Here is a 25,954-nt window from a genome sequence, read left to right on the forward strand (position 1 = left end):
ATTAATACCTTCTCACACATTCTTTACTCACAGGACAAGACTTGGAAAACAGTAGCCTAGAGGAATTTAATTGAGATGTGTGTGAACAGCCAGTTATAATGTTTGGAAAATAATATTTGTGCAGTCAAAATCTTTTACGGTCCAATCAAGCAGGGCGTGGTTATGCTGATTGGCTAATAGCGCACTTTTAAGTTTTCCTCGCAAGCACATTACACTAGTAGTAAAGTCAGTCATTCTGAACTTTGGGGTTAAAATGTTAAAAATTTTGGTTGACCTAGTGTTGTGGTTGTCAGGTGGGTCTACCTGACAGATAAGAAGGCAGGGTTTCCTAGACGAACATGTGTAACCCTCATATAGGGATATTGGAGCACGGAATTTCATTATCTTGTAGAGCTCGAGGTAACTGTGGTATGTATAGAGATTTTGTATAGCTAGAATATTATTATGCTTGAATATCGGTTTGGTGTGTTCTTTTATGAAAAATTTTTGGTCAAGTTTCTGGTGTCCTATAGGCCTAGTACGTGCACAAGTCTTAAACTTATCAAGGTACGCCAGCCTATCACCAAATAGTACTCTGAGACAGTACTTCTGAGCAGTAAATATTGAGCTTATACGTTGCTTAGCTGCCCCACCCCATACAGATATACAGTAGGAAAGATGTGATTCGAACAGAGTATAATATAATTGTTGATGTAGAAATTCTGGAAGGGAGCAGCGAAGTCTACATAAAGTGGATGTGGAATGATTTAGGGTTCGCTTAAGAGCTTTAATGTGATCTTCCCATGATAGGTTCTCGTCAATTATAACACCCAGAAATTTTGCGGATGAAACCTTTTTGATTGGATAGTTGTCTATAGTTAGTACAGGTTCAGGGTGTGATAAAATCTCTGACTTAGAACCTGCCATGTTGGGTTTGAAGTGTATGTAGCAGCACTTGGACATGTTTATATGTAACTTATTCGCTCTCATATAAGACTGTAATGATGACAAAAGCTCATTTCCTCGTTCATATGCCTCACATTTTGTTTTGCCGACAACAAATATATTAGTATCATCAGCAAAGGTAACAAATGATCCTAGTTTAGAACTGTTTGTGATGTCGTTCATATAAAGAAGAAATAGGAGAGGTCCAAGAATTGAACCCTGTGGGACACCAAATTGAATAGATAGGGTATCTGATTTTTCTCCTACAACTTCAGTGTATTGTTGCCTGTTTGTTAAGTAGCTTTTTATGAGGTTATTTGCAACTCCTCTCACTCCACATCCCTCTAATTTTATAAGAAGTGTTGAATGATCGATGGTGTCAAAAGCTTTGCTAAGGTCAATGAATATTCCTAAAACATGATTCTTAAGTTTAAGAGATTTCGTAATTAAATCTACAGAGTAATTGACTGCATGCGATGTAGAGTGAGATTTCCTAAATCCAAACTGTGTCTTCGATATAACTCCCTGGGAGCTAACAAATCCGTATATTCTAGAATATATGAGCTTTTCAAAGATCTTACCGAAGACGGACAGTGTGGAGATAGGACGGTAGTTCTCGATTTCTTCTGGGTTACCTTTCTTATATACAGGTGTTATTTTACCAGTTTTCAGGACATCAGGAAATATACCTTGGGTCATAAGGATATTGAAGTAATTCGATAATACAGGTGCAATTACATGAGATGACTTTTTTATTACACTTATGGGAATGTCACTGGCTTTACCATTTTCGAACTCTCTTATGATTTTCAATATTTCGTTCGAGGAGCAATCTTCTAACCTAATATTTTTTTCATTTCTTGGGTTCAGGAAGTCATAGAAAGTTTTCATGGGTAATATAGGCAGGCCATTAGATAGATTATTCAGTGTCTCATTCAGCTTTGGTGCGATAGAGACAAACCAAGCATTGAATCCATTAGCAATTGCTCTTCTATCAACTATTCTTTGGTTATCAATGATAAATGGGGGCTTGGTTTGCCTCTTCTTTTTGCCTCTGAGTTCGTTAATAATTTGCCAGGTTTTCTTGCTGTTTTCACAGTTGTTTAGAATTTCGTTACAGTAATGCCAACGTTTGGCAGCTTTAATGATAGCTTTGAGCATCCTACGATAATCACTAAATACTTGGTATAGCAAGATATTACCACCAGGGTTCTTATTGGTAACGGTGTCAGACCACTCCTTACGTAGTTCATGCTTTCTTTCTACAGACTGGATGATACTGTCTGTAATCCATGGGTTAAGTTTGGGAGTTCTTTTTGTCACTTTCGGTACCTCCAGTTTGCAGTGTTTGTCGAGTGTCTGGTCAAAACATGCCGTAAACTCATCAAATTTTGTTGAAGGAGTGAGCTGGTTTACCTTTACCTCAAGTTCAGTTACAAAGCTTTTCAATTTGGAACTTGAGTAATCATAATAGCGGACATGTTTCTGAGGCTCTGTACTGCGAGGGGTCTCTACTGAAGTGAAGGTAAATATAGGGGCATGCTCACCAAGCCGTTCTTCAATAACACCTGATAAGACTATATTCTCAATTTTATTTGTTAAAATGTTATCGATGCAGGAACTTTTACAGTTTTGACGAAAATGTGTTGCAATGGAGATAGTCGGGTAAAAGCCGTTTCTGTATAAAGTATCCTCAAAGTTGGTCACCCAGCACCCTTTTTTTAACCCACATTGTATAAAAATATGACTAATCTATCTTTCTGATTTTAAGTTATCAACTAATCAGGATATTATATTAATTGTATGTAAAACATTAGGAGAGAAGTGTTGCCAAGCTAATCGGCAAGTAAGCATTTATTGTAGTGCAATATTTTCACTGCATTCTTATATCAAATCAATTATCAAGGTATCAATATGTCTTCAAATGTGGCTGTGGGTCCTACCCAAGAAGAGGAACCAGATGTCCCAGAAAGAGTTGAAGCTGAAGATGATGATGCTGAAGAACAGGAAACACTTAAATATGGGGCTAAACATGTGATGATGTTGATAGTTCCAGTTTCGCTTTGTATGGTACTTGTGATTGTAACCATACGGGTTATCACCATGTACGATATTGGTTCACAACCAACCGTCTACTTGGTTTACACACCATTCAATGAACAAAATCAATTATCAACAGGTTGGCATCTGAATGTAAATTAAAATTAGCTTAAAGTTATATCTTGTGGTCATTATAACCACCCGGGCACCGTCTCGGTTTACAATGCAGCATGTGATTAGATTTGCTTCATATCCTGATATTATATTGCTCAATATGTTGACAGTAATCGAGGTTCCACTTAGGTTCACCTATAAGTGATGCTGTTCTAAACATGCTTATAGTCCTTGGTCTAGTAATATTCATGACTTGCATCCTGGTTTTACTCTACAAATACCGGTGCTACAAAGTCATTGAGGGATGGCTTTTCTTGTCCTCTTTAATACTCTTATTCATGTTTACTTTCCTGAACTTGCAAGAGGTAAGTCCTTTCATGTAATATACTGTTTATTAACAATGTGAGTAATAAACAGAGTAGCAGACTTTATAGTTTTTATTATAATGATGCACATAGTTTTGTATAGCTTTTATTATCATGTGTGATTTTAATAATATTCAATTTCTTATTTCAATAAGACATTCCAAGAACCAAGTAAACCTATTGTTTTGTATTATTAATTACATTCACAACTTTTTGTGATGTGAACATCAAATTATTTTCAGATTGTAGTTCGTTTTAACTTTGCAATGGATTATATTACTATTGCCCTAATAGTCTGGAACTTTGGTGTGATGGGAATCATTAGTGTTCACTGGAAAGGACCCTTGATCCTTCAGCAAGGCTACTTACTAATCATCAGTGCCATGATGGCACTTGTTTTCATCAAGTATCTTCCAGAGTGGACTCTTTGGTTTATTTTAGGTATGGTTTCAGTTTCAGATCTCAAGTTCAGCAACCATTTTCTCAGCTGGGTTGTCATTCTAACCAATAGTCCAGCTGATAATAACATTTCAAATTGTGTCTTTATCAGTACCTGTCAGCTGTACCATCTAGTTACACTTATAATAATATGTTCCTGTAACAGGTGGAATAGCAGTATACGACCTGTTTGCTGTGCTCTGCCCCAAAGGACCACTGCGTATCCTGGTCGAAACAGCAGAAGAGAGAAACGAACCCATATTTCCCTCCCTTATCTACTCCTCCACCATGATGTGGACCATCACGACAATGGCGGACGGAGAACCAGTGAGTAGCTACAACCCGCTGAATAACTCCACTGGGAGCAGCGCTTCTCCTCCCGAACGGGCTCAGCCAGAGATGGTGCGTGATTTATCTTTTGATTGGAGGAACCTTGGAGAGTTCCGTTTTTGATCTGATAGTTTAAATCACAGTGTTATCTCTCTATTACTGCTGTTGATTGATATTTTAATTTCGGTCTTCATTCAAAAATAAATTTGCACTTTAATCATGCGTGATTATCCTACTCAAATTAATGAGTCCTACTCAAACTAATGAATTATCTTGACTGTTGAAGTGATCTCTAATTTGCACTAAATCATGAATTTTGTTTTACAATTTAATAATACGTTTACAATTTAATGATACGTATATTACACAACTTACTGTGCCAGAGACCTTGAAAATAATTACATTCGTGATTCCTCGATTAACCCCTACTTCTACCTTTTACCCTTTACCCCTTACCTACAACAGGAACCAGAAGAGCAAGGAGTAAAGCTTGGTCTGGGAGACTTCATCTTCTACAGCGTGCTGGTGGGCAAGGCAGCTACCGCAGACGATTGGAACACGGTGATGGCCTGTTTTGTGGCTATTCTGATAGGACTCTGTCTTACTCTACTGATATTAGCCATAGTCAAGAAGGCTCTTCCTGCCCTTCCCATCTCCATATTTGTTGGAATTATCTTTTATGTGTGTACACGATGGTGTATTAAGCCCATGTGTGATCAGATGGCACTTTCACAAGTTTACGTTTAGCAGTTTGGGTAGGGCCCTTCTGTTGGCACAGATAAAGTTAGTTTTATTTTGGACTGATCTTGTGTTTTAATGGCGTTTGGGCCTGGAGGATTATTAATACATCGTCAGTTCAAACTATTAAAAATAAATAGAAAACCGTACATTTCAAAAGCTATCGAATTTTTCTAGATTCAGTGTCAATTTGTTGCAGCACTGTTGAAAATAATAGTTGTTTTCTTTTAACATTGTTTGGGTATTTCATCAATAACTTTCAATGTCCACATCGAAATCCTTGCCTTGCACTGCCTCAGATTACACCACATTCCTGAATGAGCACGGAACGTAAATTCTCACACGACGTTATAAAATGTAATGGGTTGATTAAGTTAAGTTTATTTTTGTATTTGTTTTATTTGATGTTGTTGCTGCCATGGTCCTTTAATGATGATGATTCACATTAGAGTAATCGGCTGGAAAATTAGTTTAATTAGTTACGAATAGACTACTATACTTATAGATTGAATGATATTCCATAATTAATTAGATAATTAATGAGATACAGAAGATTCGTGAGTAGCTAAAATTGTAGCTTAGCCACCAGAAGTTGTGAAGTGATTTGCTGTTCATCAATATTAACGTTTGAATGTATTTAGAAGTTCACTTGATTAATTACATGTTTAATATATATATATTATATTAACCTAGTAATAACAACTTGAGTTAAAGTAAATTGTAGGTTGTATTGTCTCAGATTTAGTTGCAGTTTTTCACGGCCATTTGGTTATTACATATATTTTGATGTACAGAAAATGATATACAAATTAAAATTGATTGTTTCCTTTGATTCGACAATATTGATTGCTTTATTGTTTCCTTAAAATATAAATCGATGTATTTCGAATGCAAATATGTCTAATAAATTACCAACTATATCTTAAATATTATTTATAACTCAACCAGGCTACAATAAATGGATAATATTATGTAACAGACAAGCGGTCAGGTTTCCCTTATCAAATAAGCAAACATGCCTCACAAGGCTAAAAATACCACATTCAAACCATATACGGGATAATTGCCATGCGATTTGAGCAACCCGACCGCCTACATTATAAACATACTATAAACATAATAAACACATCATTAATATACATCATTAACGTCACGTGACCTATTCTATGATCCCAGCACAAGGTAGAATGATAGGTGGGCTGAGAGGTGTGGCCCTCTGTAGAGCCTGTTCAAGACAGTACACCGTGGTCGGGTTGGACTCTGTAAGTGAAATGAACCGTGTCCCCTCCTCTATTGTCCTGGCTAGTTATCACAAGAACGGTATTCCTCCTCCCCGACCACCTGTCATAGGTTTGCCTCATCTGTGCCCTTATTAGGAGATCTATAAGTTTTAATTATTCAAGTAATTTGAACTTAAAACGTTTTTTTTTTCAAAACAGAAAATAACAAAACGTTCTCTCGCAGATATTAAGTCTAGAGATGAGGTAGCAAAGTTACGAGAAGCTGGCCACATTACAGGAGGAATCCTGGACAAAGTTATGGAAATGGCCCAGGTTTGATCAAGTTTTTATCAGGCTTTATCTTTCACACGTTGTAGCCTCAATCATCCTACATCAAGAATATTATTATTATTATTATTATTAAGTAAAACCTGTTGCACCTGAGCATAATCCTCTTCAGATGAGTGGTTATGGCTTATTCTAGATATATATTCTCAAAGAGCCATAAGAACACAGATGTGAACCCGATTCAATATTCATAGTGTCCTCACTCTTCCCTCCCCGGTCAGGTGGACATAACAACAGACGAGTTGGACAAGTTCGGGCATGACCAGATAGTGACACAAGGAGCTTACCCCGCTCCCCTCAACTACAGAGGCTTTCCCAAGTCTATCTGTACCTCCGTTAACAATGTTCTGTGTCATGGCATACCCAACAGCAGGCAGCTACAGGACGGCGATATCATCAGTATTGATGTTTCTGTGAGTGCACTATATTGTACTGTATGTTTATATTGCACTATATTGCTCTTTAGTGCACTTTATTACACTATATTGGACTTTATTAACAAAACAAAGATTCAAATTTCAACAAACTCAATAATTTAAATGTTTTTGGCATTTTCTCAGTTAATAAAGCCTGTTATTATAGTTGAAAATATTAAATTATCTATAACAATTATACCTGGACCGTAACCAAGCTGCAAACCCCCAGATATTCTACAAAGGAGTATTTGGTGACTGTTGCTCCACCAAAGTAGTAGGAAAAGGAGACAGCATCGCCCACCAACTTACCGCAGTAGCTAAAGACAGCACTTTGGCTGCAATCAACCAGTGTAGACCAGGAGTGAGGATTTGTGCTGTTGGTAACACCATCAGGTAACTTTTAGATTTGTTAGATAACATACTCGTTGGAATTTTACTTTTACAAATATTATTACTGTTACAGACACTGAATAGTGCGGCTTTCTTGGGCTAAGTACATCATATCATCATGTTGCATTAGTTATTAAACTACAATTCAATTGAAACTCTAATAATATTTATTATTTTACCCTAGAAATAATAACTTAAGTTCAGAATTATCAAACATAACTCATCACAATAACATCAATAACTTTAACCCTATAATTATAAGCATAGCTCTGGTTACTTACACATTATGATGAAGATGACGTAATATTTTACAGTGATCACGCAGACGAGGCTGGGTTCAGTATCTGTAAGGAGTTTATAGGACATGGTATCGGCTCCTATTTCCATGGGTTACCGGAGGTTTATCACTACACCAACAACCACGGTCCAATACTCCGGCCCGGGATGGTTTTTACTATAGGTATGATTTCATTATAGTAATTTATCAGCTGTGTTCAGCTGAATGTGGTAGTACTCATTCTTCAGAGACCAATTCGTATTCTCACTCATTTCAGCATTTTCTTATTATGTTACCTATGTTGAATTATTCCCTATAATGACCTACATCTTAAAGAACCTAAAATGACAGTCTTATATTTGTCAGAGCCTATAATAATGGAAGGGCGGGACGAAATGCGAATATTATCAGACGGGTGGACAGCCGTGTCCGCGGACACTAAACGGGCTGCTCAGTTCGAACACACCATAGTTATCACGGACAATGGCCCCGAGATATTATCCCCCCATAGATAACATCTGTACTATATTTGGATACAGTAAGCGTATCCTGGTTTGTTATCTTAGATCATTTCTAACGAGGGTTTCGCTTGAGATAAAACGCCATTTGTTACAGTATAATATGTATTATGAAGCAAAGACCGAAAATATTTGCATTACCCAGCTATCAATCGAATAATCATCAAATAGTATTTGATTAAATCCCTTACTTTTTAAGGTCGTGACCCTGTTGAATGTTGATGATGTCTGGTTTAGAGTCTTAACAGCCAAGATTGATTTTTATGTTAAAAATGATTTGATGTTAATTGTTAAAGTTATTATTTACATTGGTTTGATACTGTAACCTATAATTTAAGTTATTACATTTGAACAAATGAGTTTCCTTCACTTCAAATCTACGCATTGAATCGTTTAAATATAACAAAAATTAAGAGGTTTTTAACCAATACATAGCTCCAGTTCATGTAAAATCCGGATTGGAGTATTGTTTATGAGTCGCATTGTTGTAATGTATTCTGGGTAAAATTATCTTTGTCGCAACAACCGGGATAAAGATAATTTTACCCAGAATACATAGCTCCAGTTATAGGTTTTTAACCAGCATATAACCTCATTTAGAGGTTTTAAACCAGCATATAACCTCATTTAGAGGTTTTTAACCAGCATAACCTCATTTAGAGGTTTTAACCAGCATATAACCTCATTTAGAGGTTTTAAACCAGCATATAACCTCAGTAGCCTAGTGTATTCATGACAGCAGTTCGGAAGCAGATAAAGCTAGAGGAGGATGAAGATGCAGCTCAGCTCAAGTTTCCTAGCGAGTTCAAAACAGCAGATGCTCTCCTAATCTCAGAGGTGCACATGCTCCTCAAGGTAAGTTTAAAACAGCAGATGCTCTCTTCATTTCAAAGGTGCATATGAATTCCAACGCTGTTCGAAATAAAAGCAGATAAACCATTCCTTATATTAATATCAAGGCCGATTCAATATCAAAATTCGCCAAATATTAGACCTGATTCGCCATTTATTAGACCTGATCATCGATACCAGATGCAGATCATTTAACAAACAGATGAAGTTAATTAGATGAGCTAATTAATTGAGCTGATTAACAGGTGAGAAAAGAGCAGAACGAGGAGATGGATGAGGACCAGGAGTTGTCAGCAGTATTTAACAAGACACTTGAGTACACAGAGAAGTTCAGTTTTTATCAAAACAGAGAAACCATTAAGGTAATTCTGTTAGTGCATTATATTGAATCACGTTAATTGACAAATCTATAAGCTTCTTGGAGCTGATTCATTGCGTTAAGAAATTTATCGAATTTATAACACAAGCAAACACATACATTTTATGTTTTAAATAATTTTTAGTCAGGATTTTAGATTTAATTCTCATAACATAACAAATTTTAAATATTATAATACATATGCAGGCTGTAAGAGAAAACCTCCAGTCAAAGAACTTACACAAGTTTGAAGCCGCATGTTTAGCTAATCTGTGTCCTGATAACTACGAGGAAGCTAAAGCTTTGATACCGAGTTTAGAGGTTTGTTACAACAACAACAACAACAAAATAATAGAATCTATGACGTTCCAGAGAGAATTGTATGTCCATTATCAGATCAACAATATGCTGTTAATTGTTCGGTAACTTTAGTAACGCATGCAGGAACGTGCATGGACAGGATTTGTCCATCACGGGAAAATCACGCTCAGTTATTTTCATATTTAAACTAGCGAAGAACTACTGTATTTTAAGATAGAAAATAGTGTTCCGTGTCTACGAGATGAGATAGACCACCATCAGTTGGGGTAGGATGTCTTTGCTGTACAAACACACAGTACCACTCATGGCCCACATGCAGAGAAGAGCGAGTGAAGGGAGAGATGTTGCAGCAGTACCACTCATGGCCCACATGTACAGAAGAGCGAGTGAAGGGAGAGATGTTGCAACAGTACCACTCATGGTCCATATGTAGAGAAGAGCGAGTGAAGGGAGAGATGTTGCAGCAGTACCACTCATGGCCCACATGCAGAGAAGAGCGAGTGAAGGGAGAGATGTTGCAGCAGTACCACTCATGGCCCACATGCAGAGAAGAGCGAGTGAAGGGAGAGATGTTGCAGCAGTACCACTCATGGCCCACATGCAGAGAAGAGCGAGTGAAGGGAGAGATGTTGCAGCAGTACCACTCATGGCCCACATGCAGAGAAGAGCGAGTGAAGGGAGAGATGTTGCAGCAGTACCACTCATGGCCCACATGCAGAGAAGAGCGAGTGAAGGGAGCGATGTTGCAGCAGTACCACTCATGGCCCACATGCAGAGAAGAGCGAGTGAAGGGAGAGATGTTGCAGCAGTACCACTCATGGTTCACATGCAGAGAAGAGCGAGTGAAGGGAGAGATGTTGCAGCAGTACCACTCATGGTTCACATGCAGAGAAGAGCGAGTGAAGGGAGAGATGTTGCAGCAGTACCACTCATGGTTCACATGCAGAGAAGAGCGAGTGAAGGGAGAGATGTTGCAGCAGTACCACTCATGGCCCACATGCAGAGAAGAGCGAGTGAAGGGAGCGATGTTGCAGCAGTACTACTCATGGCCCCCATGCAGAGAAGAGCGAGTGAAGGGAGAGATGTTGCAGCAGTACCACTCATGGCCCCCATGCAGAAAAGAGCGAGTGAAGGGAGAGATGTTGCAGCAGTACCACTCATGGCCCCCATGCAGAGAAGAGCGGGTGAAGGGAGAGATGTTGCAGCAGTACCACTCATGGCCCACATGCAGAGAAGAGCGAGTGAAGGGAGAGATGTTGCAGCAGTACCACTCATGGCCCACATGCAGAGAAGAGCGAGTGAAGGGAGAGATGTTGCAGCAGTACCACTCATGGCCCACATGCAGAGAAGAGCGAGTGAAGGGAGAGATGTTGCAGCAGTACCACTCATGGCTCACATGCAGAGAAGAGCGAGTGAAGGGAGAGATGTTGCAGCAGTACCACTCATGGCCCACATGCAGAGAAGAGCGAGTGAAGGGAGAGATGTTGCAGCAGTACCACTCATGGCCCACATGCAGAGAAGAGCGAGTGAAGGGAGAGATGTTGCAGCAGTACCACTCATGGCCCACATGCAGAGAAGAGCGAGTGAAGGGAAAGATGTTGCAGCAGTACCACTCATGGCCCACATGCACAGAAGAGCGAGTGAAGGGAGAGATGTTGCAGCAGTACCACTCATGGCCCACATGAAGAGAAGAGCGAGTGAAGGGAGAGATGTTGCAGCAGTACCACTCATGGCCCACATGCAGAGAAGAGCGAGTGAAGAGAGAGATGTTACAGCAGTACCACTCATGGCCCACATGAAGAGAAGAGCGAGTGAAGGGAGAGATGTTGCAGCAGTACCACTCATGGCCCACATGCAGAGAAGAGCGAGTGAAGGGAGAGATGTTGCAGCAGTACCACTCATGGCCCACATGCAGAGAAGAGCGAGTGAAAGGAGAGATGTTACAGCAGTACCACTCATGGCCCACATGCAGAGAAGAGCGAGTGAAGGGAGAGATGTTGCAGCAGTACCACTCATGGCCCACATGCAGAGAAGAGCGAGTGAAGGGAGAGATGTTGCAGCAGTACCACTCATGGCCCACATGTAGAGAAGGGAGAGTGAAGGGAGAGATATTGCAGCAGCACCACTCATGGCCCACATGCAGAGAAGAGCGAGTGAAGGGAGATATGTTGCAGCAGTACCACTCATGGCCCACATGCAGAGAAGAGCGAGTGAAGGGAGAGATGTTGCAGCAGTGCCACTCATGGCCCACATGCAGAGAAGAGCGAGTGAAAGGAGAGATGTTGCAGCAGTACCACTCATGGCCCACAGGCAGAGAAGAGCGAGTGAAGGGAAAGATGTTGCAGCAGTACCACTCATGGCCCACATGCAGAGAAGAGCGAGTGAAGGGAGAGATGTTGCAGCAGCACCACTCATGGCCCACATGCAGAGAAGAGCGAGTGAAGGGAGAGATGTTGCAGCAGTACCACTCATGGCCCACATGCAGAGAAGAGCGAGTGAAGGGAGAGATGTTGCAGCAGTACCACTCATGGCCCACATGCAGAGAAGAGCGAGTGAAGGGAGAGATGTTGCAGCAGTACCACTCATGGCCCACATGCAGAGAAGAGCGAGTGAAGGGAGAGATGTTGCAGCAGTACCACTCATGGCCCACATGCAGAGAAGAGCGAGTGAAGGGAGAGATGTTGCAGCAGTACCACTCATGGCCCACATGAAGAGAAGAGCGAGTGAAGGGAGAGATGTTGCAGCAGTACCACTCATGGCCCACGTGCAGAGAATAGCGAGTGAAGGGAGAGATGTTGCAGCAGTACCACTCATGGCCCACATGCAGAGAAGAGCGAGTGAAGGGAGAGATGTTACAGCAGCACCACTCATGGCCCACATGCAGAGAAGAGCGAGTGAAGGGAGAGATGTTGCAGCAGTACCACTCATGGCCCACATGCAGAGAAGAGCGAGTGAAGGGAGAGATGTTACAGCAGTACCACTCATGGCCCACATGCAGAGAAGAGCGAGTGAAGGGAGAGATGTTGCAGCAGTACCACTCATGGCCCACATGCAGAGAAGAGCGAGTGAAGAGAGAGATGTTGCAGCAGTACCACTCATGGCCCACATGCAGAGAAGAGCGAGTGAAGAGAGAGATGTTACAGCAGTACCACTCATGGCCCACGTGCAGAGAAGAGCGAGTGAAGGGAGAGATGTTGCAGCAGTACCACTCATGGTTCACATGCAGAGAAGAGCGAGTGAAGGGAGAGATGTTGCAGCAGTACCACTCATGGCCCACATGTACAGAAGAGCGAGTGAAGGGAGAGATGTTGCAGCAGCACCACTCATGGCCCACATGCAGAGAAGAGCGAGTGAAGGGAGGGATGTTGCAGCAGTACCACTCATGGTTCACATGCAGAGAAGAGCGAGTGAAGGGAGAGATGTTGCAGCAGTACCACTCATGGCCCACATGTACAGAAGAGCGAGTGAAGGGAGAGATGTTGCAGCAGCACCACTCATGGCCCACATGCAGAGAAGAGCGAGTGAAGGGAGAGATGTTGCAGCAGTACCACTCATGGTCCACATGCAGAGAAGAGCGAGTGAAGGGAGAGATGTTGCAGCAGTACCACTCATGGCCCACATGCAGAGAAGAGCGAGTGAAGGGAGAGATGTTGCAGCAGTACCACTCATGGCCCACATGCAGAGAAGAGCGAGTGAAGGGAGAGATGTTGCAGCAGTACCACTCATGGCCCACATGCAGAGAAGAGCGAGTGAAGGGAGAGATGTTGCAGCAGTACCACTCATGGCCCACATGCAGAGAAGAGCGAGTGAAGGGAGAGATGTTGCAGCAGTACCACTCATGGCCCACATGCAGAGAAGAGCGAGTGAAGGGAGAGATGTTGCAGCAGTACCACTCATGGTCCACATGCAGAGAAGAGCGAGTGAAGGGAGAGATGTTGCAGCAGTACCACTCATGGCCCACATGTAGAGAAGAGCGAGTGAAGGGAGAGATGTTGCAACAGTACCACTCATGGTACACATGCAGAGAAGAGCGAGTGAAGGGAGAGATGTTGCAGCAGTACCACTCATGGCCCACGTGCAGAGAATAGCGAGTGAAGGGAGAGATGTTGCAGCAGTACCACTCATGGTTCACATGCAGAGAAGAGCGAGTGAAGGGAGAGATGTTGCAGCAGTACCACTCATGGTCCATATGTAGAGAAGAGCGAGTGAAGGGAGAGATGTTGCAGCAGTACCACTCATGGTCCATATGTACAGAAGAGCGAGTGAAGGGAGAGATGTTGCCGCAGTACCACTCATGGCCCACATGCAGAGAAGAGCGAGTGAAGGGAGAGATGTTGCAGCAGTACCACTCATGGTCCATATGTAGAGAAGAGCGAGTGAAGGGAGAGATGTTGCAGCAGTACCACTCATGGTTCACATGCAGAGAAGAGCGAGTGAAGGGAGAGATGTTGCAGCAGTACCACTCATGGTCCATATGTAGAGAAGAGCGAGTGAAGGGAGAGATGTTGCAGCAGTACCACTCATGGTCCATATGTAGAGAAGAGCGAGTGAAGGGAGAGATGTTGCAGCAGTACCACTCATGGTCCACATGCACAGAAGAGCGAGTGAAGGGAGAGATGTTGCAGCAGTACCACTCATGGTCCACATGCACAGAAGAGCGAGTGAAGGGAGAGATGTTGCAGCAGTACCACTCATGGTCCACATGCACAGAAGAGCGAGTGAAGGGAGAGATGTTGCAGCAGTACCACTCATGGCCCACATGCACAGAAGAGCGAGTGAAGGGAGAGATGTTGCAGCAGTACCACTCATGGTCCACATGCAGAGAAGAGCGAGTGAAGGGAGAGATGTTGCAGCAGTACCACTCATGACCCACATGCAGAGAAGAGCGAGTGAAGGGAGAGATGTTGCAGCAGTACCACTCATGGCCCACAGGCAGAGAAGAGCGAGTGAAGGGAGAGATGTTGCAGCAGTACCACTCATGGCCCACATGCAGAGAAGAGCGAGTGAAGGGAGAGATGTTGCAGCAGTACCACTCATGGCCCACATGCAGAGAAGAGCGAGTGAAGGGAGAGATGTTGCAGCAGTACCACTCATGGTCCACATGCAGAGAAGAGCGAGTGAAGGGAGAGATGTTGCAGCAGTACCACTCATGGTTCACATGCAGAGAAGAGCGAGTGAAGGGAGAGATGTTGCAGCAGTACCACTCATGGTTCACATGCAGAGAAGAGCGAGTGAAGGGAGCGATGTTGCAGCAGCACCACTCATGGCCCACATGCAGAGAAGAGCGAGTGAAGGGAGAGATGTTGCAGCAGTACCACTCATGGCCCACATGCAGAGAAGAGCGAGTGAAGGGAGAGATGTTGCAGCAGTACCACTCATGGCCCACATGAAGAGAAGAGCGAGTGAAGGGAGAGATGTTGCAGCAGTACCACTCATGGCCCACATGAAGAGAAGAGCGAGTGAAGGGAGAGATGTTGCAGCAGTACCACTCATGGCCCACATGAAGAGAAGAGCGAGTGAAGGGAGAGATGTTGCAGCAGTACCACTCATGGCCCACATGAAGAGAAGAGCGAGTGAAGGGAGAGATGTTGCAGCAGTACCACTCATGGCCCACATGAAGAGAAGAGCGAGTGAAGGGAGAGATGTTGCAGCAGTACCACTCATGGCCCACATGAAGAGAAGAGCGAGTGAAGGGAGAGATGTTGCAGCAGTACCACTCATGGCCCACATGCACAGAAGAGCGAGTGAAGGGAGAGATGTTGCAGCAGTACCACTCATGGCCCACATGCAGAGAAGAGCGAGTGAAGGGAGAGATGTTGCAGCAGCACCACTCATGGTCCACATGCAGAGAAGAGCGAGTGAAGGGAGAGATGTTGCAGCAGTACCACTCATGGCCCATATGTAGAGAAGAGCGAGTGAAGGGAGATATGTTACAGCAGTACCACTCATGGCCCACATGCAGAGAAGAGCGAGTGAAGGGAGAGATGTTGCAGCAGTACCACTCATGGCCCACATGTACAGAAGAGCGAGTGAAGGGAGATATGTTGCAGCAGTACCACTCATGGTCCACATGCAGAGAAGAGCGATTGAAGGGAGAGATGTTGCAGCAGTACTACTCATGGCCCACATGCAGAGAAGAGCGAGTGAAGGGAGAGATGTTGCAGCAGTACCACTCATGGCCCACATGCAGAGAAGAGCGAGTGAAGAGAGAGATGTTGCAGCAGCACCACTCATGGCCCAGAGGCAGAGAAGAGCGAGTGAAGGGAGAGATGTTGCAGCAGTACCACTCATGGCCCACATGCAGAGAAGAGCGAGTGAAGGGAGAGATGTTGCAGCAGTACCACTCATGGCCCACATGCAGAGAAGAGCGAGTGAAGGGAGAGATGTTGCAGCAGTACCACTCATGGTCCACATGCAGAGAAGAGCGAGTGAAGGGAGAGATGTTGCAGCAGTACCACTCATGGCCCACATGCAGAGAAGAGCGAGTGAAGGGAGAGATGTTGCAGCAGTACCACTCATGGCCCACATGCACAGAAGAGCGAGTGAAGGGAGAGATGTTGCAGCAGTACCACTCATGGTCCACATGCAGAGAAGAGCGATTGAAGGGAGAGATGTTGCAGCAGTACTACTCATGGCCCACATGCAGAGAAGAGCGAGTGAAGGGAGAGATGTTGCAGCAGTACCACTCATGGCCCACATGCAGAGAAGAGCGAGTGAAGGGAGAGATGTTGCAGCAGTACCACTCATGGCCCACATGCAGAGAAGAGCGAGTGAAGGGAGAGATGTTGCAGCAGTACCACTCATGGTCCACATGCAGAGAAGAGCGAGTGAAGGGAGAGATGTTGCAGCAGTACCACTCATGGCCCACATGCAGAGAAGAGCGAGTAAAGGGAGAGATGTTGCAGCAGCACCACTCATGGCCCACATGCAGAGAAGAGCGAGTGAAGGGAGAGATGTTGCAGCAGTACCACTCATGGCCCACATGTAGAGAAGAGCGAGTGAAGGGAGAGATGTTGCAGCAGCACCACTCATGGCCCACATGCAGAGAAGAGCGAGTGAAGGGAGAGATGTTGCAACAGTACCACTCATGGCCCACATGCAGAGAAGAGCGAGTGAAGGGAGATATGTTGCAGCAGCACCACTCATGGCCCAGAGGCAGAGAAGAGCGAGTGAAGGGAGGGATGTTGCAGCAGTACCACTCATGGTCCACATGCAGAGAAGAGCGAGTGAAGGGAGAGATGTTGCAGCAGTACCACTCATGGTCCACATGCAGAGAAGAGCGAGTGAAGGGAGATATGTTGCAGCAGTACCACTCATGGCCCACATGCAGAGAAGAGCGAGTAAAGGGAGAGATGTTGCAGCAGCACCACTCATGGCCCACATGCAGAGAAGAGCGAGTGAAGGGAGAGATGTTGCAGCAGTACCACTCATGGCCCACATGTAGAGAAGAGCGAGTGAAGGGAGAGATGTTGCAGCAGCACCACTCATGGCCCACATGCAGAGAAGAGCGAGTGAAGGGAGAGATGTTGCAACAGTACCACTCATGGTCCACATGCAGAGAAGAGCGAGTGAAGGGAGATATGTTGCAGCAGCACCACTCATGGCCCAGAGGCAGAGAAGAGCGAGTGAAGGGAGGGATGTTGCAGCAGTACCACTCATGGCCCACATGCAGAGAAGAGCGAGTGAAGGGAGAGATGTTGCAGCAGTACCACTCATGGTCCACATGCAGAGAAGAGCGAGTGAAGGGAGAGATGTTGCAGCAGTACCACTCATGGCCCACATGCAGAGAAGAGCGAGTGAAGGGAGAGATGTTGCAGCAGTACCACTCATGGTCCACATGCAGAGAAGAGCGAGTGAAGGGAGAGATGTTGCAGCAGTACCACTCATGGCCCACATGCAGAGAAGAGCGAGTGAAGGGAGAGATGTTGCAGCAGTACCACTCATGGCCCACATGCAGAGAAGAGCGAGTGAAGGGAGAGATGTTGCAGCAGTACCACTCATGGTCCATATGTAGAGAAGAGCGAGTGAAGGGAGAGATGTTGCAGCAGTACCACTCATGGCCCACATGCAGAGAAGAGCGAGTGAAGGGAGAGATGTTGCAGCAGTACCACTCATGGCCCACATGTACAGAAGAGCGAGTGAAGGGAGAGATGTTGCAGCAGTACTACTCATGGCCCACATGCAGAGAAGAGCGAGTGAAGGGAGAGATGTTGCAGCAGTACCACTCATGGCCCACATGTACAGAAGAGCGAGTGAAGGGAGAGATGTTGCAGCAGTACCACTCATGGCCCACATGCAGAGAAGAGCGAGTGAAGGGAGAGATGTTGCAGCAGTACCACTCATGGCCCACATGCAGAGAAGAGCGAGTGAAGGGAGAGATGTTGCAGCAGTACCACTCATGGTCCATATGTACAGAAGAGCGAGTGAAGGGAGAGATGTTGCAGCAGTACCACTCATGGCCCACATGCAGAGAAGAGCGAGTGAAGGGAGAGATGTTGCAGCAGTACCACTCATGGCCCACATGCAGAGAAGAGCGAGTGAAGGGAGAGATGTTGCAGCAGTACCACTCATGGCCCACATGCAGAGAAGAGCGAGTGAAGGGAGAGATGTTGCAGCAGTACCACTCATGGCCCACATGCAGAGAAGAGCGAGTGAAGGGAGAGATGTTGCAGCAGTACCACTCATGGCCCACATGCAGAGAAGAGCGAGTGAAGGGAGAGATGTTGCAGCAGTACCACTCATGGCCCACATGCAGAGAAGAGCGAGTGAAGGGAGAGATGTTGCAGCAGCACCACTCATGGCCCACATGCAGAGAAGAGCGAGTGAAGAGAGAGATGTTGCAGCAGTACCACTCATGGCCCACATGCAGAGAAGAGCGAGTGAAGAGAGAGATGTTGCAGCAGTACCACTCATGGCCCACATGCAGAGAAGAGCGAGTGAAGAGAGAGATGTTGCAGCAGTACCACTCATGGCCCACATGCAGAGAAGAGCGAGTGAAGGGAGAGATGTTGCAGCAGTACCACTCATGGCCCACATGCAGAGAAGAGCGAGTGAAGGGAGAGATGTTGCAGCAGTACCACTCATGGCCCACATGTACAGAAGAGCGAGTGAAGGGAGAGATGTTGCAGCAGTACCACTCATGGCCCACATGTACAGAAGAGCGAGTGAAGGGAGCGATGTTGCAGCAGTACCACTCATGGTCCATATGTAGAGAAGAGCGAGTGAAGGGAGAGATGTTGCAGCAGTACCACTCATGGCCCACATGCAGAGAAGAGCGAGTGAAAGGAGAGATGTTGCAGCAGTACCACTCATGGTCCATATGTAGAGAAGAGCGAGTGAAGGGAGCGATGTTGCAGCAGTACCACTCATGGCCCACAGGCAGAGAAGAACGAGTGAAGGGAGAGATGTTGCAGCAGTACCACTCATGGCCCACAGGCAGAGAAGAGCGAGTGAAGGGAGAGATGTTGCAGCAGTACCACTCATGGCCCACATGCAGAGAAGAGCGAGTGAAGGGAGAGATGTTGCAGCAGTACCACTCATGGCCCACAGGCAGAGAAGAGCGAGTGAAGGGAGAGATGTTGCAGCAGTACCACTCATGGCCCACATGCAGAGAAGAGCGAGTGAAAGGAGAGATGTTGCAGCAGTACCACTCATGGTCCATATGTAGAGAAGAGCGAGTGAAGGGAGAGATGTTGCAGCAGTACCACTCATGGCCCACATGCAGAGAAGAGCGAGTGAAGGGAGAGATGTTGCAGCAGTACCACTCATGGCCCACAGGCAGAGAAGAGCGAGTGAAGGGAGAGATGTTGCAGCAGTACCACTCATGGCCCACATGCAGAGAAGAGCGAGTGAAAGGAGAGATGTTGCAGCAGTACCACTCATGGTCCATATGTAGAGAAGAGCGAGTGAAGGGAGAGATGTTGCAGCAGTACCACTCATGGCCCACATGCAGAGAAGAGCGAGTGAAGGGAGAGATGTTGCAGCAGTACCACTCATGGCCCACATGCAGAGAAGAGCGAGTGAAGGGAGAGATGTTGCAGCAGTACCACTCATGGTCCATATGTACAGAAGAGCGAGTGAAGGGAGAGATGTTGCAGCAGTACCACTCATGGCCCACATGCAGAGAAGAGCGAGTGAAGGGAGAGATGTTGCAGCAGTACCACTCATGGCCCACATGCAGAGAAGAGCGAGTGAAGGGAGAGATGTTGCAGCAGTACCACTCATGGCCCACATGCAGAGAAGAGCGAGTGAAGGGAGAGATGTTGCAGCAGTACCACTCATGGCCCACATGCAGAGAAGAGCGAGTGAAGGGAGAGATGTTGCAGCAGTACCACTCATGGCCCACATGCAGAGAAGAGCGAGTGAAGGGAGAGATGTTGCAGCAGTACCACTCATGGCCCACATGCAGAGAAGAGCGAGTGAAGGGAGAGATGTTGCAGCAGCACCACTCATGGCCCACATGCAGAGAAGAGCGAGTGAAGAGAGAGATGTTGCAGCAGTACCACTCATGGCCCACATGCAGAGAAGAGCGAGTGAAGAGAGAGATGTTGCAGCAGTACCACTCATGGCCCACATGCAGAGAAGAGCGAGTGAAGAGAGAGATGTTGCAGCAGTACCACTCATGGCCCACATGCAGAGAAGAGCGAGTGAAGGGAGAGATGTTGCAGCAGTACCACTCATGGCCCACATGCAGAGAAGAGCGAGTGAAGGGAGAGATGTTGCAGCAGTACCACTCATGGCCCACATGTACAGAAGAGCGAGTGAAGGGAGAGATGTTGCAGCAGTACCACTCATGGCCCACATGTACAGAAGAGCGAGTGAAGGGAGCGATGTTGCAGCAGTACCACTCATGGTCCATATGTAGAGAAGAGCGAGTGAAGGGAGAGATGTTGCAGCAGTACCACTCATGGCCCACATGCAGAGAAGAGCGAGTGAAAGGAGAGATGTTGCAGCAGTACCACTCATGGTCCATATGTAGAGAAGAGCGAGTGAAGGGAGCGATGTTGCAGCAGTACCACTCATGGCCCACAGGCAGAGAAGAACGAGTGAAGGGAGAGATGTTGCAGCAGTACCACTCATGGCCCACAGGCAGAGAAGAGCGAGTGAAGGGAGAGATGTTGCAGCAGTACCACTCATGGCCCACATGCAGAGAAGAGCGAGTGAAGGGAGAGATGTTGCAGCAGTACCACTCATGGCCCACAGGCAGAGAAGAGCGAGTGAAGGGAGAGATGTTGCAGCAGTACCACTCATGGCCCACATGCAGAGAAGAGCGAGTGAAAGGAGAGATGTTGCAGCAGTACCACTCATGGCCCACAGGCAGAGAAGAGCGAGTGAAGAGAGAGATGTTGCAGCAGTACCACTCATGGCCCACATGCAGAGAAGAGCGAGTGAAGGGAGAGATGTTGCAGCAGTACCACTCATGGCCCACATGCACAGAAGAGCGAGTGAAGAGAGAGATGTTGCAGCAGTACCACTCATGGCCCACATGCAGAGAAGAGCGAGTGAAAGGAGAGATGTTGCAGCAGTACCACTCATGGCCCACAGGCAGAGAAGAGCGAGTGAAGGGAGAGATGTTGCAGCAGTACCACTCATGGCCCACATGCAGAGAAGAGCGAGTGAAGGGAGAGATGTTGCAGCAGTACCACTCATGGCCCACAGGCAGAGAAGAGCGAGTGAAGGGAGAGATGTTGCAGCAGTACCACTCATGGCCCACATGCAGAGAAGAGCGAGTGAAGGGAGAGATGTTGCAGCAGTACCACTCATGGCCCACAGGCAGAGAAGAGCGAGTGAAGGGAGAGATGTTGCAGCAGTACCACTCATGGCCCACATGCAGAGAAGAGCGAGTGAAAGGAGAGATGTTGCAGCAGTACCACTCATGGCCCACAGGCAGAGAAGAGCGAGTGAAGAGAGAGATGTTGCAGCAGTACCACTCATGGCCCACATGCAGAGAAGAGCGAGTGAAGGGAGATATGTTGCAGCAGTACCACTCATGGCCCACATGCAGAGAAGAGCGAGTGAAGGGAGAGATGTTGCAGCAGTACCACTCATGGCCCACATGCGCGTCTGCTGAGCTGCCTGACAGTCAACCTTGCAGGTTTGCTCCGACTGACCACGATCAGTAGTATGTCTTTGCTGTACAAACACACAGACCCATGGTGTGACAAATCAGACCCTCCGTTTTCTTGTTGTGAATATTGACTTCCTGGCCTCCGATCTTGAAGGCTGAAATCGCGTAGCCGTAGTAAACGGTGTCCGTTATCTTGGAGATTTATATCTATTGGAGTCTGGTGCAGTGTTTTGCAGTGGTACAGAATCCGCCCCAATCTGCCTGGTCACTGTAGGAGTATGTACCTTCCGAAGCACAGCTCACCGTGATCACGGCTCCAAGTAGTAGCAGAAGCTTCATTGCTCTAGAACTAAGAGAAATGGGGTTAAAACTTCGATTGAGCTATGTTGCAAAACATGGAAAGTTACAATTGTTCTTATCAGTACCTGGCTTTGGTTTCTGTTAACCAGAAAATGTCGTTTATCCGCGCTTCATGTACTAGTATATTGTTTGAAAACTGTTAAACAGCGAATAGATGAAATAGACATAAGCTAGGAACCGACCGGATATCCGGCTATATATCCGGATCCGGCCGGATATCCGGCTTCAATATCCGGTTCCGGCTCCGGTTTCAAAAATTTTGTGAGGTGCCGACTTTGAAAAACCGAAAAAATATTTTCGGCTAATAATGAACAGAGTAGCATGAAATGCGGAAAAAAGTGGTTTTCAGAAAAACCCCCTGTCCCCCCCCCCCTTCCTTCACCCCTGTCAAAGCCAATTAAAAAACTGCTTGATCAGACACGACAGTTGCGCCCAATCGATATATTGAAATCCCTCCAATTATAATAAAAGTAAACTTTATTCAATAAAAAATCGTACGATCATAACGGTGGACGCAAAGCTACGAAGAATTAAGAGTTACCCTAGCACAAACTCACAAAGTGAGTTATCGAGGATAATATCAGTAAACGACCGGGGGTAGGATTTGGCCGGGGCCGGGGCCGGGAATGTCCAAATTTTGCCGGGGCCGGGAATTGGCCGTTCTGGAATTTGGCCGGGGCCGGTGCCGGGGCCGGGGCCGTGAATTTAATTAATCCACGGCCAAGTTAGAACTTTTCAGGACTTAGGATCTGAATTTATTTTTACATGACAATATAATGTTCGTATCAATTGAATAGTTTAGAAGGTAATTAGATTTCATATATATTTTGGTAAAATAATTTTGTTCAGCTGAAACAGTAAATAAAAGTTGGCACTCTGGACATCATCCTTTCAAAATTGAAAATCCATTTTAAGATTTATATGAAAGTTTTAGGCCGATTTCGATCAAAAATTCCCGGCCAAATTCCCGGCAAAAATTGAAAATCGGCCGGGGCCGGGGCCGGGAAGAAATAGCTCCCCCGGCGCCGGGATTTTACGGCGCCGGGAATCCCGGTCGATTACTGGATAATATGCGATTGTTCAGGTATATTATGCATTCTTTAGAGCGGACTAATACTATACAGGGAATACAGTTTCGTCCGAACTTCATTTATATGAAGTTCGGATGATTTTGCACATTTATTTATAATGTAATTTTACTCCCTCCAAACGTCCAAACCGAATGTCAAGTACAAATTTTTACATCTGAATCTGACATGGCGAATCAGATCACGTCACTCATGATTGGGAACCTGTTAATGGCCTGATAAGGTGTGGGAAACGGGCGCAACTGTCTGTAGGCATTTAGAATACACTTGTCCTAAATAACGGGAGCATTACGTTGGTCGTTGAATCAAGTGATTGGGTTGGCACTAGATCCCCACTATGGGAATCGTGCAGAAAGCCCAATTACGGTATCCTAGCACCCTGTCACATGATTAGCGATTAGGTAATCATTGATTACCCAATCAAATCTAGAACCTTCTACTATACTACATTCAAATTCGTTGTTTTGCGATTCAATGCGGCAAAAAAGTGGTAAATAGTGGCTATTCTTTAAAAATTTCAAAGATTGTACTAGCCCAAAATATTGAAAGTGAAAATGTTCAAAAAATGTATTAAAATTAGTTCATCATAATTTTTACGTAATTATAAACATTTTTTATCAGAATAAATTTTTTGAAATATTTGAAAAAAATTGACTACGTAATTATTTAATTAATTAATTAAACAATTTCTTTATTAAAAAGTTGTAAAAGAAAAAGTCGTTTTTCTTTGTTTTCTATCCACACTGCTTTAAACTGGAATCTTCTAAAAGATATTATAAAGAAGTTGACTTATTTGCGGAAACTCAATGTGGTAAAAAGGTGGTAAACAAGACGTGGTAATTGTGGATTTTGCTGACGTCAGAAATTTTGGGAACTCTCTGGAATGATTCCAGGGACCTGTCCGCGACAAATCGCGCATTTTCCTTTAAATCTGAGGGCCAAATTCGCGTATTTTCCTTCAAATCTGCGGGCCGAATATCGCGTTTTTTATAGGTATAAGAAAACAATCACATCCACAGTCTTCCGAATGCAGGTGCGGACTTCGAAAACCGAAAATAATTTTTCGGCTCATAATGATCAGGATAGCATGAAACATGGAAAAAAATTGTAAATTTTTTCCCCAAAAAATGTTGGAAACCTAAATAAAAAAGTTTACCCTTTTTGGCCCCTTGCCCCCAAAGAGAAAATATGAAGTACAAGCAGTGTAACTGATCGTAATATGCACATGAAATTACTAAGATAGAAAATCGTAAAAAAGTTACGCTGTCGATGCGTAAATCGGAAAATCGACGATAAATGTAGGAGTAACTCGAAAAATTTTGAGTTATTTCCGCCACTTAAAAAACATTTGCATGTACAATGTCAACCTTCAATAATTTAGTCGAGCTTTGAGACTGGAGTGGTAAGAGATTCGTTTTGGTTTAAAAAGAAAGGTTGAACAAATTGAGATAACTGTACAGAACGTGCTCTTATTGGTCTATGACAACCATGATCACGTGACCCTATATCTTCCTTTGTATTGGATGGGCACCAGCCACTAGGACCAGAGCAACATTAAATTTGAGATGGGACCTTAATTTTGATGATTCTGGGCTAAAGACCATTTCATGGAAGACTTAAGATGCAGAAAATGGACTTTGTAGAATCTGGCCGACGTCCAGACGGGACGCCTCAGTTGAATTACCCAATATCTTGGTAATGATGTGTTCATCCAATTGGTAAAATATGACCATTCATGATAGCGGGCCTTTAATTTAGGTTTAATCCTGTGTAATCCTGTCATAATGACTTTTACTTGTGTTTGAGACGAAAGTTATTAGTTAATTTAATTTGCTAATGGTTAACGGGGAGCCAGAGGTAGGCAGACAAAATGTAAGAACAAGGACAAAAATGATAAATAGCCGGACACAAACAATAAATAAAAATTCCTACAAGGAATTTTCGCCAAGATGTAGAGTTTAGAGAAGACTAAATAATTACTGACAACAACGAGTTGAGCCATATTACGAACAGCTTCTCCGATGATCCAGCTAAAAAACCGATTTTAAGATTCGGCATTTCCCGCGGTCGAAATGCCGGGAATGACAACAATCTAAACCCCTGAATGTACGACTATTCAGCTTATGGGCAGAGGTTGTTTAGTCACGCATATGAAATTAGAATAGAATAAACCAAAGCTAATAAAGAGAAATGAGTGAATCTAGGTAATTTGATAGATTATTATATTAATGATCCTGCTGTTCCCGACAAGTTTAACATCCTACCTTCTTCAGGAGAAGTTCGATGACGATGAGCTGAATGAGATGCTGGAAGATCTGAAAACATTCAAAGATTTCCAGTGAACTTCCCGCCGAAAAGAAGTACTACGTATCACTATCATGACGTTATGAACACTTAGCTACCATTGAGTGTCTAAGAATATGTCAGATGTTGAATTTACTGAAAGAGGAAGGAGGTACATGACATATAAGAGTATTTTCTGTCTGTACTCGAAAAGAACGATTATTTGTTTTTATCTATTTTAATATTTTATGATGATTTATTCTGTGGAATTTGGACAAGACAGATGATGGTTTATTTCAGACTATATATTTCCCCCTACCCTCTTCCTTGACTTACAAACATTGAGTCGTGACCGGAATTTCAGTCCGAATTAAGAAGCTAAGTTTTGCTCGAATAATGATCAAAATCTTAAACAGTTAAATTGTGCTTCATCAGCTTCAAAACGATATAATAGACTGGTATGCTATTACATATTGTGGAAATTACTGAGTTTATATTATATGCTTC

General features: G+C 44.5%; 4 protein-coding genes across 8 annotated transcripts in view; 3 read left to right on the forward strand and 1 right to left on the reverse strand.

The window, feature by feature from the left end:
* LOC134814792 (cyclic AMP-responsive element-binding protein 3-like) overlaps positions 1-25,954 on the reverse strand; it is a 71,506-nt gene that overhangs the window by 29,837 nt on the left and 15,715 nt on the right. The window lies entirely within an intron of this gene.
* LOC134814788 (MOB-like protein phocein) overlaps positions 2,776-25,954 on the forward strand; it is a 48,335-nt gene continuing 25,156 nt past the window's right edge. For 3 of the 5 annotated variants that reach the window (XR_010160194.1, XM_063823061.1, XM_063823063.1), the window contains exon 1: positions 2,782-2,786. Coding sequence is in view for 1 of the 5 variants with exons in the window: in XM_063823060.1 (XP_063679130.1) it covers positions 6,137-6,299; positions 6,414-6,502; positions 6,739-6,930; positions 7,163-7,326; positions 7,638-7,783; positions 7,967-8,115 (903 nt within the window). In the remaining 4 variants the exon portion in view is untranslated. Of the gene's footprint in view, positions 2,787-6,125; positions 6,300-6,413; positions 6,503-6,738; positions 6,931-7,162; positions 7,327-7,637; positions 7,784-7,966; positions 8,469-25,954 lie in introns of those variants that run through there. The other 2 variants (XM_063823060.1, XM_063823059.1) reach the window with 2 other exon arrangements.
* LOC134814862 (presenilin-2-like) lies at positions 2,826-5,789 on the forward strand. The gene is made up of 5 exons (XM_063823161.1): positions 2,826-3,103; positions 3,268-3,443; positions 3,686-3,884; positions 4,048-4,283; positions 4,677-5,789. Exons 1-5 carry the CDS (start codon positions 2,839-2,841, stop codon positions 4,956-4,958), a joined length of 1,158 nt encoding a protein of 385 aa, XP_063679231.1. The 5' UTR covers positions 2,826-2,838; the 3' UTR covers positions 4,959-5,789.
* Positions 8,827-25,729, forward strand: LOC134814796 (DNA-directed RNA polymerase II subunit RPB4-like). Its single transcript, XM_063823071.1, has 4 exons — positions 8,827-8,973; positions 9,216-9,332; positions 9,536-9,649; positions 25,438-25,729. The coding sequence occupies exons 1-4, from the start codon at positions 8,851-8,853 to the stop codon at positions 25,504-25,506; spliced, it is 423 nt and encodes a 140-aa protein (XP_063679141.1). The 5' UTR covers positions 8,827-8,850; the 3' UTR covers positions 25,507-25,729.

This window comes from Bolinopsis microptera, chromosome 5 (assembly GCF_026151205.1).
Source record: "Bolinopsis microptera isolate Bmic1 chromosome 5, MBARI_Bmic_1.0, whole genome shotgun sequence".
NCBI classification, from domain to species: domain Eukaryota; kingdom Metazoa; phylum Ctenophora; class Tentaculata; order Lobata; family Bolinopsidae; genus Bolinopsis; species Bolinopsis microptera.

Excerpts from the sequence above, each read along its gene's own strand:
- LOC134814862 (XM_063823161.1), top strand. The coding sequence starts at position 2,839 with ATGTCTTCAAATGTGGCTGTGGGTCCTACCCAAGAAGAGGAACCAGAT. Across the intron at positions 3,444-3,685 it reads CTTTCCTGAACTTGCAAGAG|ATTGTAGTTCGTTTTAACTT; the intron begins GTAAGTCCTTTC and ends AATTATTTTCAG. Across the intron at positions 3,885-4,047 it reads GACTCTTTGGTTTATTTTAG|GTGGAATAGCAGTATACGAC; the intron begins GTATGGTTTCAG and ends TTCCTGTAACAG.
- LOC134814796 (XM_063823071.1), top strand. The coding sequence starts at position 8,851 with ATGACAGCAGTTCGGAAGCAGATAAAGCTAGAGGAGGATGAAGATGCA. Across the intron at positions 9,333-9,535 it reads AAAACAGAGAAACCATTAAG|GCTGTAAGAGAAAACCTCCA; the intron begins GTAATTCTGTTA and ends ATACATATGCAG. Across the intron at positions 9,650-25,437 it reads CTTTGATACCGAGTTTAGAG|GAGAAGTTCGATGACGATGA; the intron begins GTTTGTTACAAC and ends TACCTTCTTCAG.